The sequence below is a fragment of the Schistocerca serialis genome, chromosome 2 (genome assembly GCF_023864345.2).
Source record: "Schistocerca serialis cubense isolate TAMUIC-IGC-003099 chromosome 2, iqSchSeri2.2, whole genome shotgun sequence".
In the NCBI taxonomy this organism is placed as follows: domain Eukaryota; kingdom Metazoa; phylum Arthropoda; class Insecta; order Orthoptera; family Acrididae; genus Schistocerca; species Schistocerca serialis.
Window position 1 is genome coordinate 148,264,908 of NC_064639.1, and position 17,812 is coordinate 148,282,719.

General features: G+C 45.4%; 1 protein-coding gene across 6 annotated transcripts in view; it reads left to right on the plus strand.

The window, feature by feature from the left end:
• The window catches only part of LOC126456864 (protein transport protein Sec31A), a 168,228-nt gene that overhangs the window by 140,549 nt on the left and 9,867 nt on the right, over positions 1–17,812 (plus strand). For 4 of the 6 annotated variants that reach the window (XM_050092680.1, XM_050092685.1, XM_050092682.1 and 1 more), the window contains 2 exons: positions 8,223–8,303; positions 10,598–10,687. In XM_050092680.1, the coding sequence (XP_049948637.1) occupies positions 8,223–8,303; positions 10,598–10,687 (171 nt within the window). The remainder of the gene's footprint in view (positions 1–8,222; positions 8,304–10,597; positions 10,688–17,812) is intronic. The other 2 variants (XM_050092683.1, XM_050092684.1) reach the window with 1 other exon arrangement.

The following is a 17,812-nucleotide window of genomic DNA, read 5'->3' on the forward strand; positions in this document are numbered from 1 at the left end:
TCATTGGATTATATGGATGCGTTTTGGCAAAGTGGTGTCTTTTCTGCAACTGATGCGCAGGAATTGTTTTTTAAAAGAGTAAACAATATGTTACTCGCTGTGTTGTCATATCCCCCCCCCCCCCCCCCTTCCACTTTCTTTAATTCTTCATTTCTTGTCCTCAGTTTTGACGTACTGGCTGAAAAAAATAGGGGTTGGATGTGCAACTACTGTCTACTGTAAATGATGTAGCTGACAGATACACAGTTGCGTTTCGCATGTTAACGTCACTTTTCACAATCCCCTGGCTGGCTGCTGTGGCCGAGTGGCTGTAGGTGCTTCAGTCTGGAACCATGCTGCTGTTATGGTCACAGGTTCGAATCCTGTCTTGGGCATGGATTTGTGTGATGTCCTTATGTTAGTTAGGCTTACGTAGTTATAAGCCTAGGGGACTGATGACCTTAGATGTTAAGTCCCATAGTGCTTGGAGCCATTTGAACCGTTTGCACAACTCCCTGATAATACACAGTTATTTGGCCAGTGCACTATTGTTATAACTTCCCGTAAGCCTCATTAATAGTTAGCAGGCGAGCATCCACATACTGCTACAATAGTTTCCTGTTGAACATCAATGAGCAGTAAAAACATAACCCCATAATTCACAGTTCTTTCAGAATAATCAGTTATTATGGAACAGACATTATCACTGCTTTAACACACGGCCTATTGGTGTAACACTTATTTCACTGTTAGGTTGATGCATTGTTATCATTCTAACCAACATAGGTTCGTCGTCTGAAACTCGGTCATGGACTGACTGTCTCGTGACCAAAAACCGGGCCCTTGTATATCCTCACAATAATATGTGCTGAAACTACACAGTGTTCGAAGTTAAATTTACAGAAATTAAATTAAAACTTAACTCATTAAATTAACTAAATACATCAAAAGATTCCGTCTTTTTAACAGTTTCTTCTACTACAAGAGTTAAGCCAAATTATTTGTTTAAATGATGAAATTAACATACATAGTTATATAAACAATACTTTTGACAAAACTGTTAATTACTTTGGAATTAATGAAGGGCTGGTTTCGCTAACATGTTTTCGAATAGAGCCAAATGTATCCTTTAAGAATGCTGTTGTTTCGTCTACCAAATCTGTATAATTAGTACAGAATTTATATTTGTTTATATGCCAACAGTAGAATTTAAGTTATGAAACAATTACTGATTTAACCCTATAAAGAAAGGTACGAACTGGGAGTAGTCGAAAAAAGTAGAAAATCAATTACGTACATAAAACTAAGCACAAAATTGTATCTGGTGTTTGTTCTTTTAAACTGGGCGCCAACCTTTTTCTTTTATGAAAATACAGATTATATTCACATACATCAATGGTAATTAATTAAAAAATGATGGCAAAACAAGAGGGGAAGTAAAAATACCCCAGCTTGTTTCATCACAGACCCCACAGACTGACCTCACAAGCAAGCTGATGTTTCTGCGGACCCCATGGGGCAGGATCATCCTGCTTCTGTGCCCTGTAGTAGTGACTCATCCCCAGCTGTCACTCGGCAGCCATCGAGGTGCCACCCCTACATCTCATCCTCATCATGACTCTCCTCCAATGGAATGTTCACAGCATTCTGTCCCACAAAGAGGATTTACGGCTGATTTTAGAATTGCAGTGTCCCCTTGTACTCTGCCTTCAGGAAACAAAATTGTGCCATCACGACCACTTTGAGGTTTCACATGTCTTACCGATTCGTTTTGACCTTCTCCCTGAGGATGGCATTCCATCTCATGGGGGCATCATGCTGCTCATGCGGGATGACATTCATAGTCCACCCATCTTCCTGACTACCAGTCTTCAACCTGTTGCAGTTTGCCTTTTCCTTCCCCACCTGACTTTTTCCCTCTGTACCATTTATGTCTCTCTGTCATTTGCTGTCACCAGGACAGACTTCCTTCAGCTTATTCGGCAGCTACCTCCCCATGTTTTTGCTACTCAGTGACTTTAATGTGCATCACCGCCTTTGGGGTTCTCCCATGACCTGTCAGAGAGGTGCTCTCTTGGCTGACCTTAACCAGCTTAACCTCAACCAGCTTAACCTCTTCTGCCCTAACACTGGAGCACTCACTTTCCTTTCCGACTCCTCGCACACCTATTGCCATTTGGACCTGTCCTAATGCACTGCCCAGCTTGCCCGTCGTCTTGAGTGGTCTGTTCTTTCTGACACCTATTTGAGTGAGCATTTCCCGTTTACTGACTCCTACCCCATTCACGTGCACTCCCAAATGGCAGTTTCGTAAGGCTGACTGGCAGCTTTACTTCTCCCTGGCGATGTTCGAAGAACAAGATTTCCCCAGTTATGATGACCAAGTGGACTATCTCACAAACATTATCCTTATTGCTGCGGAACGTTCCATTCCCCACACTTCTTCTTTACCACGTCATGTCCCAGTCCCTTAGTGGACTAAAGCATGCCACGACGCAATTTGCGCACGGAGACATGCTGTCTGCCTTTTTAACCACCATCCTTCGATGACAAACTGCATTCATTACAATTAGACGCATGCAAAGTGTCGTTACGTTCTTCAGGATAGCAAAAGAGCTAGCTGGATTTCATTCACTAGTTCCTTTAACAGTTCCACACCTTCCTCTGTTGTGTGGGCCAACCTCAGATGGCTCCCTGGGACCAAGATCCATTTCCCAATTTCTGGCCTGACAATGTCATCGTGGACACTATTGCTATCTTCAACACCTTAGGCTGCCATTTTGTGGAAGTTTCAAGCTCTTCCCACTATCATCCTGCCTTCCTCCATTGGAAGCAAGCAGAGAGACTCGGGTGATACCCTTCTCTTCTCCGAATAGTGTGTGCTACATTGCCGCCTTTACTATGAGGGAGCTAGATCATGTTCTCAGTTCATCCCAATCCTCTGCCCCAGGGCCAGACGCCGTCCACATCCAGATGTTGCAGCACCTTTCTCTTGTGGGCAAGCACTTTCTCCTTAAAACGTACAACTGCATCTGGGCAGAGGGCACATTTCACAGATGCTAGTGTGAAACCACTGTCATTCCCATACCTAAGCCCAGTAAGGACACAAACCTTCCTTCTAGCTACCACCACATCTCTCTTACCACCTTTGTTTGTAAGGTGATGGAACGTATGATCCGTAGCTGGCTGGTGTGGTGACTCAAGTCTTGCAATGTACTAATGAATGCACAGTGTGGATTTTGAGTGCGGCGTTCTGCAGTTGACCATCTCATTACTTTGTCCACCCTTGTCATGAATGGTTTTCTATGGAAATCCCAGACTGCGACCGTGTTTTTTGATTTGGAGAAGGCATACAACACCTGCTGGAATCTGGTATTCTCCGTACTCTTTACACGTGGTGCTTCTGTGGGCGCCAGCCCTGTTTCCTTCAGGTATTTTTAAAAGACCGAGTTTTCAAGGTGCATGTGGGTTCTGCCTTGTTGGACACCGTTAGCCAGAAAAATGGTGTGCCTCAGGGTTCCGTTTTGAGTGTCGTCCTCTTTGCTATCACTATTAACCCTATAATGGCCTGTCTCCTGCCGGGCATCTCCGGCTCCCTTTTCGTTGACAATTTTACCAACCATTGCAGTTCTCCACAGACCTGTCTCACTGAGTGACGTTTTCAGTGCTGTCTTGATCATCTTTACTCCTGGAACATCGACAATGGCGTTCGCTTTTCCACTGACAGTCATCTGTATGAATTTCTGGTGGTGCAAATGGTTTCTCTTGCCGTCTCTACATCTTGGGCTTGTTGCCCTTCTGTTCATTGAAACTATGAAATTCCTGCGGCACATGCTCAATAGGAAACACTCTTGGTCCTCCCATGTGTCTTACCTGGCAGCTCGCTGTACTGTTCCTCAGTGTCCTATGTGTCCTCTATGGTACTTCCTGGGATGCTGATCAAACCACCTTCCTATGTTTGTACCAGTCCCGTGTCCATTTGAAACTCAACTATGGGTGCTCTGTTTATGCGTCTGGATGTCCATCCCTCTTATGTTGTCTCAACACTATCAACCATCATGACATCCATTTGACCAGGGACGCCTTTTACACTAACCCGGTTGAGAGTCTGTATGCTGGGGCTGCTCAATTACCACTGTCCTATCACCATGACTTTCTCCTCAGCAGGTATGCATGCCGTTTGTATGCCATGCGTGGCCACGCATTCTGTGCCACCTTCTTCGATGATTCCTTTGATCACCAGTATGGGGTGCATCCTTGTTCTCTGTTACCTCCTGGAGTCCGCTTTCGGCACTTGCTACAGTGGATTAACTTCACACTACTTGCAACTTTCCTAGTGGGTGTGAGCCCTTCACCACCTTGGCTTCGTGAAGGGCCCATGTTAACTTTGGCCTTCATTTTCTTCCTAAGGACACTACTCCATCCTCGGTCTATCGCCTACAGTTTCACAACATTCGCATGGAACTTCGCGATAGCACCTTTGTACACACTGATGCTCTCGGACTGACCGTGTGGTTGGGTGTGCCTTCGTCATTATCACCCATTGCTTCGATATCGGCGTCTGGCAAACTGCTCAGTCTTCACAGCCGAGCTCTTCGCCCTGTATCAGGCCACGGAGTACATCTGGAGACACAGCCTTTTCAATCGTGTTCTCTGCTCAGACTCACTCTTCGCCCTTCAAAGTCTGTGCGCTGTTCCTGGTCATGTCGGTCTGCTAGGAAACGAGGCTGCTGATGCTGCTGCCAAGGTTGCAGTCCTCGTTCCTCAGCCTGCAAGTTCCTCTGTTCCCTCTGATGATCTCCGTGTTGCTGTGTGTCAGGAGGTGGTGTCCCTTTGGCATCGCCAATGGTCCTCCCTTCATGGGAATAAGCTCAGGATTATGAAGCCTCTCCCACCGGCTTGGACAACCTCCTCTCGGCCCTCCCGCCTGGAGGAGGACATTTTAACTAGGCTGCGTATTGGGCACTGCTTTTTTAGCCATCATCATTTGATAAGTGGCACTATCTCAGCACTTTGTACACATTGTGTCCAAGTTTTAACTGTTGGCCACTTCCTGATGGAATGCCCAATTTTTTAACTGCTTACGTTCCCACTTGGGTTTGCCATCTGAGTTATCAGCCATTTTAGCAAATGACACACAGGCTGCCGACCCCATTTTACTTTTTATCTGCCAAAGCAATATGGCGATGGCCATTTAATTTTGAGTTATTGACCTCCATTTCAGTATGATGTCTTTTTTTAGCCCTTTTTCCATGTGCCTGTTTTTAGCTGTCTTCTATTATGTCAATAGGGACTGACATATAATCATTTTTTAAACTCCTCTCTGTCTTCGTGTTCTATATTTTTGAGTTCGGCGTGTGTGACCCCAGTTGTTTCTTGTGCCCTAAAGCAAAACAAAAGCAAATATCCCCTTGCTCCACACTCCCAACATTTCCCTTTTCTCACCAGGATCACATCACTCAATTACACAATGATGTAGCCCTGTAATAGCAGAATTATTGTGCAATCATTGTTTTTAATATCTTTTTCATTGTAAGTGATGTTTACCTTGGGATTAGTAGGTATCTAATATTACCACAGTTTGCTATTTCATCGTTATAATTAGAGCACATCATCATCATCATCATCATCATCATCATTATTATTATTATTATTATTAATACTAACAAAGAGATAGAGGGGCTGGCCAGTACTTACCTCAGCTCAGTACAGCCGATAGATACACATAAAACAGAACTGAAAATTTACATTCCTAGCTTTCGGAACTTTGTTCCTTCGTCAGGGAGGAGAGAGGGGAAAAAAGGGAAGAAGGGAAAGTGGATTCAGTTACTCACAACCCAGGTTATGAAGCAACAGGGAAAGGTAAACAAGGAGGGTAGCAAGGATGGAGGCATGGTTGTCAGAGGGAAGCCAAAGATATTCTACTGTAAGTACTGTGCCAGCTTCAAACCAAAGAGGATGCATACAGAAGTAAAGAGGTATATAGTATAAAGATAAACACAACTATGTAGGATGAAAAGATGTGTGAATGGCTAAAGAGGAAAGGGAAAGAGGAGAAGACTGAAGAGTGAATGGGAGTGAGGTTGTTTAATGTAGGTTCAGTCCAGGGGGATGGCGGGATGAAAGGATGTGTTGGAGTGCAAGTTCCCATCTCCGCAGTTCAGAGGGACTGGTGTTGGGTGGGAGAAGCCAAATGGCACATACGGTGTAGCAGGTTCCTAGGTCCCTAGGTCCCTAGTTCTAGGGACCTAGGAACCTGCTACACCGTATGTGCCATTTGGCTTCTCCCACCCAACACCAGTCCCTCTGAACTGCGGAGATGGGAACTTGCACTCCAACACATCCTTTCATCCCGCCATCCCCCTGGACTGAACCTACATTAAACAACCTCACTCCCATTCACTCTTCAGTCTTCTCCTCTTTCCCTTTCCTCTTTAGCCATTCACACATCTTTTCATCCTACATAGTTGTGTTTATCTTTATACTATATACCTCTTTACTTCTGTATGCATCCTCTTTGGTTTGAAGCTGGCACAGTACTTACAGTAGAATATCTTTGGCTTCCCTCTGACAACCATGCCTCCATCCTTGCTACCCTCCCTGTGTTCCTTTCCCTGTTGCTTCATAACCTGGGTTGTGAATAACTGAATCCACGTTCCCTTCTTCCCTTTCTTTCCCCTCTCTCCTCCCTGATTAAGGAACAAAGTTCCGAAAGCTAGGAATGTAAATTTTCAGTTCTGTTTTATGTGTATCTATCGGCTGTACTGAGCTGAGGTAAGTACTGGCCAGCCCCTCTATCTCTTTGTTAGTATTTGTTTCACATCTTATATGAGATTTTCTATTATTATTATTATTATTATTATTATTATTATTATTATTATTTCAATATTAAAAAATGCAGTCTAGTGAAATAATGAAGCAGTTAGACAGCCATCTAACATGCATTTTGTAGTGCATAAAAGTATTCCACACACAAATTAGTAAGAAGTTGGAGACAATAGAAACTTCTTTGGTAGAGCATACAGGAGGCCAAATACATTGTGTAATTGCTGATGTCAAACTAACTCTTTCCAACTCTTGACACATTCCACATACCATGGGGTTGCATACATAACAAACTAAATTTGTTACAGTTTGGGTCTCTCTTGATTAACAAAAATTTCTGTTTTATTTGTATTTTAAAGATACTTTTATTTTGAATATGGGAATTCGAGTTTTTAGTTTCTTTACAGTTAAGTTGGGTGGAAAGATAAATTTTCATAATTCATGATAGACAGAAGAAAATCCTTACTCAATGCACTTAAATTTACAGAAAACTGGAACACGATGCAGCTTGTCTCATATCCATGTTTAATGCTCATTTCCTAATATTTTGTGTATTAAAACAAACAAACATGTTACCAAGGAATTTCACATGAAAGTATTCAATAAGTTGTTCAGTCATCTAATGGTTGATGAAATAGATAATAGATGTTATGAATAATTACTCTTCAAACACTACATATGAGAAATTAAAAAGTTTTTCAGAGACAAAATTATGTGAGTAGTCCTTAATTTATTTAGGGCTTATTATAGTACAACTAGGCAGCCAAAGTACTCAAATACTATATGTCAAGGATTTCTGTTAATAACTATTTTGAGAAAATTATTTCCTAATTTTGACAAACATGCTGAATTCCACTTAACCTGGTTCGTGTTGGAAAAGGTAAGTATGTGTGCTTTTTTGAGTCAGGTCAACAACACATGTTGCTCTCCTGAAAAATGATGAAATATTCCATCCACTGGGAAAACTTCAAGGCAAAATATGCATGCTTGTACTCTGTTGTTTGGGGTCTCTTGGCAGGTACTGCTTTTATCTTGATCAGCTACTCCAGTTACCAATGAAGAGTGTATGTTGTGAGGCAGCTAATTAGTCGCAATGAAGCAATTGAAATGGAGCCTCTGTCAGATTGATCCATCACTAGATGTTTAAGAACTGTTGTAGCTTATAGAGACAGCTTAATGAGAACTTTGTTTCAATCCTGTGAAGTTTCTGTTTACCATGACTGTGAATGTCCACTCTTCCAGCCTTTCTTTCTTTCTTGTCTTGAGATTTGTCCGTGTTCCCAATAAATGGTGCTGAATGCACTATAGTGTCTGACTCGTAAGATGATATGCACATTTTCTGTGTTGTCCTCTCCTGCTCTTTCTAGTAGAGTACATTTTACTTCTGATTTTTTTTCTCTTTTCTATTTACTATACAGTTCGAATATAACATACTTCCTCAAATGTCTGCTGTGCATTCTGGTACAAGGCAATGGAATAGTGTGGTCAACCATTTACAGGTATTCATCTGTAGTGTAGATTTATGTGCACCGTGCATGGGGTTGAGCTTTAATTTTCTCCTAGAAAGCCCTGGCAGTTTTCTTACATTAGCTTGCTCTCCTTAAATTTTGTATTTCATGCTGTTGAGAGGTTGTAATGTGCAACTAACAAAAACCACTTTTAACTTAGTAATTGAAGTGCTGAGTCATTAATAGGTACATATACAAAACTGAGATCTTTATATGACTGTTGACGGCTCATCACTTCAACTACTTGGTGAGTTTTCACCTTTATGCCCAGATAATTGAACTTATTTGTATTCAATCAAAGACTTTCCATTACCACGTTTAAAACCACTTTTCCATTTTAGACATTTTAGAAAAATTTGTTCCCCAGTTTATACAAGGTGTCTCTGGAAGAATGTGCAGTATTCAGGGGGATGACAGGGACGATCATTCAAAGCAAAAAAAGCCTAGTAAACAGAGGCTCTAGTATGCATACCTTAAGAGTTGTGTGCCCTTCTTCATCTTTGATACTGTGAAACAAATCTCTTCTACTGGAAGCTCTTTGCTTTGCGTATTTTGAGAGTTTGTAGTATGGATCGAAACAAGGAAAAAAAAAAGGCCCATTAAGCTTCTACTGAACAAGGGCTCATAGCTCCATTTTAGAGTCTTTGTTTTACGAGGTCTGTTCAAAAAATTCCGAAACACTTGTAATTTTGTATCAATGGTGTGTTGGAGCAAAAAGCTGTTGGCATCCCTGCACATGCCTGTGTTTAATGTTTAACTGCTCAAAGTTTCACTGCTGTATGTCTGTTAATTATTGTTCAGTGCTATATTGAGTAGAGCATTATGTCGTACAGTTTGCAAATTTCAAGATGGTGGAGTTAGAGAAGCAACACGTCTGCATTAAATTTTCTGAGCAAGTTGAGGAAACCTTTACAGGGACATACCAAATGGTGCAGGAAGCCTATGGAGATGAGTGCTTAAGCCATACTTATGCATGGTTCACATGGTTTAAAATGGCCAGACAGAAGTTAAAGATGACCCTTGTTCAGGAAGCCCTTTGACATCTGTTGGCAATGCTCAAGTCAGGAACTTCAACGAAATTGAGTGTGCCAGTCAAAGACTGGATCATGTCATGAAATCCTGACATAGCATCATGGAATACATCGTGTTGCTGCCAAGTTCGTCCCATGGCTCATGAGTCAAGACCAGAAAGATCTTTGCCTCGCAATCTGTGAAGAGCTTTTGTATCACGCAAATGAAAACAAGATGTTCCGTAAGAGAATTATAACTATTCATCCTTGTTGATGTGTGACTATTGCCCAAAAAATGAAATCACTGTGCTGCCTCATCCTCCATACCTGGCCCCTACAGACTTCTTCTCCCCCGAAGTTGAAAACCCCATTGAAAGGATCAAGATTTGCAACGATAGTCAAGATAACAGAAAATTCTCAGATGGCGCTTTGCGTGGTCCAGCAAGGGGCATACCAAAACTGCTTCTGGCAGTGGAAATGGCATTGGGAGTGGTGTACCATTTGTGGAGGAGAGTATTTTGAAAGAGACAATGCACTATAGGAGAAGCAAATTCTTCCACAGTATCAAAGGTGGAGAATTACTCATACCTCGTAAGGTATGCATTTTAGAGCCAATGTTTACTAGACTTTTTTGCTTCGAATGATCGTTGCTGTCATACCCCTGAATATTAACCATTTGTCCCAGGACAGCCTGCCTACTGGTTGTATCAAAATTTCTTCAGTTTGCTGTTTGTATGTTTATTTTGCTCCAACCTGATTGACGCGTTTCTTGGACTTTTATTTTCCACACACCCGACACTCACGTCATGACTTGCTGTCTATTTGTGCTTTCGTGTAGCATCCAGAAAAGTGAGTACTCACTCGGAGCTTGTACACTGTTAATGTATCCTCCTATTGATAATAGGAGTGAGCTGTTATGAGTTTCTGTAATTGAATCTCCCTAGTATTTCATCAGTTTAGAGTTTGAGAGAATTGGTTTGATTTCAAACACCTAACGTAACTGTTGTAAGCTTTTGAATCATATGATTGCTGAAAATAAAGATCAGTGATAAGTGCAGATGAACTTCAGACTAATTGTTAAAGAATATTCACAAGAACTGCAGCATCATGCACAATAGTACGATGAAAAGAATATATAAGTATGAATTTGCATGGTGATACATTGTGCATGACATAGAAAATAAAATTAGTTGGAAACAGGAAGTTTGTTAGTATAAGTTTAATTGAGAGTCAAACTATTTTGTCTTATGAACTAAAAATTTTTTTCTCCCACAGCCAAAGCCAGAATATGCTCCTCAGAACCCAATAACTCACCCACTTTATGGGAGTGCGCAACCAGACCCTCCAGCAGCAAACTTCCAAAATGTGAGTATTTTTTAAGTAAAGCACTATAAATAATGGGTTTTTTATTTTATTAATGAAGAATTAGGATGGATTGCTGCTCACAGCATAGAGAAGGCAGACAGGCACATTTATGAGCAGATTGTGGATATTACTAAGCTGTCAGCCCAGGTCCTTCATCAGATGTACGTAGACACACACACACGCACACACACACACACACACACACACACACACACACACGAATTGACATACACGTGGTCGCTGTCATCTCCAGGCATTGTGACCAGACATTTGCATTGTTCCCCCCTGCGGGTCCGGGGATTAGAATAGGCCCGCGGTATTCCTGCCTGTCGTAAGAGGCGACTAAAAGGAGTCCATCCCCCTCACGGGGGTAGTTCGCGCCTGCGTCCGGAGACGGACGGTTCCACGACCTATCATCGTGGTCCTTTTGGTTTTTTCACTTCTCGTTTCTTCCTTCCTTTTGTTGGTTCCTTTCTTTGCTCTTCTCCACCTCACTGTCTTCCTTACTCTTTCCCTTGCCTTCTCCTTGCCTTCTCATTGCCTTTTTCTCCTTGCCTTCTCATTGCCTTTTTCTCCTTGCCTTCTCATTGCCTTCTTCTCCTTGCCTTCTTATTGCCTTCTTCCCCTTGCTTTCTCATTGCCTTCTTCTCCTTGCCTTCTCTGGTCTCCGCCTCGGCGTTTGAGACAGTCTGTCCTCTTTCTCCCTCTCTCTCTTCTTTTTCCTCTTCTTCCTTCCTCCCTGTGCGTGTCTGAAGGCCGACCCACGCGTTCGCACGCGTAGCCGGTGACGGGGTAACGCGTAAGTCCCCGCCCTGGGTAGACATGTAAGGCACGCGCGTACCCCCTGGTAAAGGCCAGGCCCGGGGAGGGGTGATTGCCTGAGCTGATACCTTCTGACCATGCCGATTGGTCCCTCCGTCTGTTTCTCGGGAGGTGTGACCTGAGGTGTAAACATTCACCTAAGGCGGGAGTGCCCTCTGAGAGGGTCCCCACAAGGAAGGAGCGCGCCATCGGAGACGCTGGCAATCATGGGGGATTCCTCCGCAATGGATTCTACTCCATCTCTTTCGACTTCGACCCAAAAACGGAAACGTGACCAGCCAACAGTGACAAAAGTACTACCGCCTGCCCCACAGTTCCTCGTAGTTTCTCGAACTGAGGACGGAAAGGATTTTTCCTCTGTCAACCCTTTCGTTATTCAGAAGGGCGTAGATGCCATAGCCGGATCTGTCAAATCCTGTACCAGGTTGCGTAACGGCACCTTATTACTGGAAACTGAGAATGCCTTTCAGGCACAAAAACTGCTTCGGGCCACCCTCCTGTACACGTTCCCTGTCCGGGTGGAGGCCCACCGAACTTTGAATTCGTCTCGTGGTGTGGTCTATACTGACTCCCTCGACGGATTGACTGACGAGGAGCTTCCATCATTCCTCGCTGAGCAGGGCGTGACGGCTGTCCATAGGGTCATGAAAAAGGTCAACAATGACCTTGTACCGACCCGGACAATTTTCTTGACCTTCGATAGTGTTAAGCTGCCATCGCGCATCAAGGCGGGCTACGAGGTTATTTCTGTTCGCCCCTATATCCCGACACCTACGCGCTGCTACCAGTGTCAGCGTTTCAATCACACTCGACAGTCTTGTTCCAATGCGGCTAAATGTGTCACCTGTGGCAGGGATGCCCATGAGGGTGACTGTCCACCTCCGTCTCCTCGTTGTGTGAACTGTCAGGGTGACCATGCAGCATCCTCCCGCGACTGTCCTGTCTATAAGGAAGAACGCTGTATCCAGGAAATTCGGGTCAAAGAGAAAGTGTCCACCTCGGCTGCTCGCAAGCTATTGGCTAGTAGGAAGCCCACGCTGCTCCCAGCGGGGAAATACAGTACTGTCCTCGCCTCTCCTCGGACTACCCGGGAGGTAGCAACCCAGACATGCGATCTGACCTTCAGCACCACGGTCGTCCGTTCGGCCAGTGCTAAGATCGCGCGGTCGACGTCTCCTCTTCCTCCCATCACCCCACAGACACGAGCACCTTCTTCAGCTTCTGCTAAAACGAAGACACCGAAGTCAGATGCACGGGCCTTCAAGAAGGAACCATCCCGTGCAGACTTCCTCCGTACCTCGACCTCACAGCCTTCGACCGGTACTTCCACTACACGTCCTTCCAAAAAGGCGCATAGGAAGCACAGTTCTCCTTCCCCGCCACGGCGCATTTCTTCTCCTGCGCCACCCAGCGGCTGCCGCCCCAGGCCGTCATCCGTTTCGCCTGGCCGCACCGCTGGTCGCCGTACATCTGGCCGTTCACTGGCGGAGGAAGCTCCCCCTCCCGTCCATCCTCCCGAGATGGCCGATGACCCTATAGACCCAATGGACGATGACTGTCCGCCTACTGATAGCGGCGGCAGTGCTCGCTCGAAGCCAGGCCCTAAGCGGCCTTCGAGGTGACCACTTCTCTCATCTTTCTTTTCTTACGATGGCACTTATTCACTGGAATATTCGCAGCATTCGCTCCAACCGAGAGGACTTGAAGTTGCTGCTCCGCTTGCACCGTCCGCTTGTCGTAGCCCTCCAGGAAACGAAGCTACGCCCATGCGATCAAATTGCCTTGGCACACTACACCTCTGTGCGTTTTGACCTACCCCCTGTGGTAGGTATCCCAGCTCATGGAGGGGTTATGTTGCTGGTCCGGGATGATATTTACTACGATCCCATCACGTTGCACACCGGCCTGCAGGCAGTTGCCATCCGCATTACTCTCCCCACTTTTACGTTTTCCTTTTGTACCGTTTACACTCCATCGTCATCTGCCGTTACCAGGGCAGACGTGATGCAACTTATTGCTCAGCTACCTGCACCATTTTTGTTAACTGGAGACTTCAATGCCCACCATCCCCTTTGGGGCTCTCCAGCATCCTGCCCGAGGGGCTCCTTGTTAGCAGACCTTTTCAACCAGCTCGATCTTGTCTGCCTCAATACTGGCGCCCCTACTTTTCTTTCGGACACATCTCACACCTATTCCCATTTAGACCTCTCTATATGTACTCCCCAACTTGCACGCCGGTTTGAGTGGTATGCACTTTCTGATACATATTCGAGCGACCATTTCCCGTGTGTTATCCATCTCCTGCAGCATACTCCCTCTCCGTGCTCCTCTCGTTGGACCATCTCCAAGGCAGACTGGGAGCTCTTCTCTTCCAGGGCTACCTCTCAGGATCAAACCTTCACAAGCTGCGATCGTCAGGTCGCACACCTCACGGAAGTCATTCTCGCTGCTGCTGAATATTCCATCCCTCACCCTACTTCTTCTCCACGTCGCGTACCGGTCCCCTGGTGGACCGCAGCATGTAGAGACTCTTTACGTGCTCGTCGACGTGCTTTACGCACCTTTAAGCGCCACCCTACAGTGGCGAATTGTATTTATTATAAACGATTACGTGCTCAGTGTCGTCGTATTATTAAAGAAAGCAAGAAAGCCAGCTGGGCTGCTTTCACAAGCACCTTCAACAGTTCTACTCCTTCTTCTGTTGTCTGGGGTAGCCTGCGCCGGCTATCTGGCACTAAGGTCCACTCCCCAGTTTCTGGCTTGAAGGTCGCGAATGAAGTCCTTGTGGCCCCTGAGGCTGTCTCCAATGCCTTCGGCCGCTTTTTCGCCGAGGTTTCGAGCTCCGCTCATTACCACCCTGCCTTCCTCCCCCGCAAACAGGCAGAGGAGGCTAGGCCACCTGACTTCCGCTCCTCGAATTGTGAAAGTTATAATGCCCCATTCACCATGCGGGAACTCGAAACCGCACTTGGCCGATCACGGTCCTCCGCTCCAGGGCCTGATTCTATTCATATTCAGATGCTGAAGAACCTTTCTCCTGCGGGTAAAGGTTTTCTTCTTCGTACATACAATCGCATCTGGATTGAGGGACATGTTCCCGCATGCTGGCGCGAGTCTATTGTTGTCCCGATTCCTAAGCCGGGGAAGGACAAGCACTTGCCTTCCAGTTATCGACCTATCTCGCTTACCAGCTGTGTCTGTAAAGTGATGGAGCGAATGGTTAACTCTCGATTGGTTTGGCTGCTCGAGTCTCGACGCCTACTTACCAATGTACAATGTGGATTTCGAAGGCGCCGCTCTGCTGTTGACCATCTGGTTACCTTGTCGACCTTCATTATGAATAACTTCTTGCGGAAGCGCCCGACCGCGGCTGTGTTCTTTGATTTGGAGAAGGCTTACGACACCTGTTGGAGGGCGGGCATTCTCCGCACCATGCATACATGGGGCTTTCGCGGTCGCCTCCCTCTTTTTATTCATTCCTTTTTAATGGATCGACAGTTTCGGGTACGTGTGGGTTCTGTCCTGTCCGACACCTTTCGCCAGGAGAATGGGGTGCCACAGGGCTCAGTTTTGAGCGTCGCTCTCTTCGCCATCGCGATCAATCCAATAATGGATTGCCTCCCAGCTGATGTATCAGGCTCCCTTTTCGTGGACGATTTTACCATCTATTGCAGCGCGCAGTGTGCACGTGTCCTGGAGCGCTGTCTTCAGCGTTCTCTTGACCGTCTTTACTCCTGGAGTGTCGCCAATGGCTTCCGTTTTTCTGCCGAGAAGACGGTCTGTATTAACTTCTGGCGCTACAAAGAGTTTCTCCCACCGTCCTTACGACTCGGTCCCGTTGCTCTCCCACTCGTGGAGACAATCAAATTTTTAGGCCTTACCTTTGACAGGAAACTTAGCTGGTCTCCACATGTGTCATATTTGGCCGCCCGTTGTACCCGTTCTTTAAATGTCCTCCGTGTTCTCAGTGGTATGTCGTGGGGAGCAGATCGAACCGTCCTACTTCGTCTATATCGGTCGATCGTCCGCTCCAAGCTGGATTATGGGAGCTTCGTATACTCCTCTGCACGGCCATCCATCTTACGCCGCCTCAACTCCATACAACATCGGGGTTTACGATTTGCGATCGGAGCATTTTATACCAGTCCCGTAGAGAGTCTTCATGCTGACGCTGGCGAATTGCCACTCACCCACCGGCGCGATATACTGCTTTGTCGGTATGCCTGTCGGCTACTGTCAATGCCCGACCATCCGTCTTATCGTTCCTTTTTTGACGACTCTCTTGACCTTCAATACGGGTTGTATGTCTCTGCCTTGCTACCCCCTGGAGTTCGCTTTCGTCGCCTCCTTCAACACCTTCATTTTTCACTCCCTGCAACCTTTCGAGTGGGCGAGAGCCGCACGCCACCTTGGCTCCAGGCTCAGGTCCGCGTTCACCTCGACCTCAGCTCGCTCCCAAAAGAGGTCACCCCCGGTTCGGTCTACCACTCCCGTTTTTTGGAACTTCGTTCGAAGTTCAACAACATGACTTTCATTTATACAGATGGCTCTAAGACCAATGACGGGGTCGGGTGTTCCTTTATTGTCGGGGCACAAAGTTTCCAATACCGGCTCCATGGCTATTGTTCGGTCTTCACAGCTGAGCTCTTTGCCCTCTACCAGGCTGTTCTTTACATCTTCCGCCACCGACATTCTGCTTATGTCATCTGCTCAGATTCCCTGAGCGCCATCCAGAGCCTCAGTGATCCGTACCCGGTTCACCCTTTCGTACACCGGATCCAACGCTCTCTTCAGCAGCTGGTGGACGTCGGTACGCCGGTTAGCTTTATGTGGGTTCCTGGCCATGTCGGTATCCCTGGGAACGAAGCTGCAGATGCCGCGGCCAAGGCTGCGGTCCTCCAGCCTCGGACAGCTTCTTGTTGTGTCCCTTCGTCCGATTTTAGCAGGGTCATTTGTCGGCGCGTTGTGTCGCTGTGGCATGCCGATTGGGCTGCACTTACCGACAACAAGCTTCGGGCCTTAAAACCTCTTCCCGTGGCTTGGACGTCCTCCTCACGCCCTTCTCGGCGGGAGGAGGTCATTTTAGCAAGGTTAAGAATTGGACACTGCCGGTTCAGCCATCGCCATCTGCTGACGGCTGCGCCGGCGCCGTTCTGCCCATGTGGGCACTTGCTGACGGTTAGACACATTTTAATGTCCTGTCCTGATCTTAACACACTGCGCCTCGATCTTAACCTGCCTAATACTTTCGATGCCATTTTAGCGGATGACCCACGAGCAGCTGCTCGTGTTCTTTGTTTTATCAATTTGACACACCTCGCTAAGGACATTTGATGATGTTTTTTAATCCTATGCCTGTCAGTCTGTCTTTTATTGTGTTTTCCCTTTTAGTTGTTGTTGTCAACTTGTGCCTCGCGGTGCATTCTTAGAGTAGTCAGGGCGCTAATGACCATTGAAGTTGTGCGCCCGAAAACCACAAAAAAAAAAAAAAAAAAAAAAAAAAAAAAAAAAAAAAAAAAAAAAAAAAAAAAAATTTGCATTGTTGCGGTTTATATTATGATTTAGGAAGTTGGATATTAAATAAACTTGTTACTGTTAAAATCATATGTTAAAATATAATGTACAAATTTACTTTAGCAGTAAACATGAAAAAAGTTAGTAAAAAAGTGAATTATTCCATAGTGGCCATATACACAAAGTCAGATTATTCCAAACATAAATTATGGAAAAGGTAAAATAGAGAAAAACCACTTAAACTAGCTCAAAAATTTAAATACTTACCCCTGACACACAATGACACTCAACTGTTCTCAAGCTGCTTACATGAAACAAATTATTGATGCAAGCTTGCACATGCTCACTAAGGCTTCTGTTATTGACACCATCAAACAACAAAAATTAATATTGGACACTGCTTCAACATAACAAATAATCAATACACACACTACACTAAAACTACCCCCTTCTAACAGCCGTGTACCGCAAGTCTCTAGAGGAACGGAGGGTTCCAAATGATTGGAAAAGAGCACAGATAGTCCCAGTCTTCAAGAAGGGTCGTCGAGCAGATGCGCAAAACTATAGACCTATATCTCTTACGTCGATCTCTTGTAGAATTTTAGAACATGTTTTTTGCTCGCGTATCATGTCATTTCTGGAAACCCAGAATCTACTATGTAGGAATCAACATGGATTCCGGAAACAGCGATCGTGTGAGACCCAACTCGCCTTATTTGTTCATGAGACCCAGAAAATATTAGATACAGGCTCCCAGGTAGATGCTATTTTTCTTGACTTCCGGAAGGC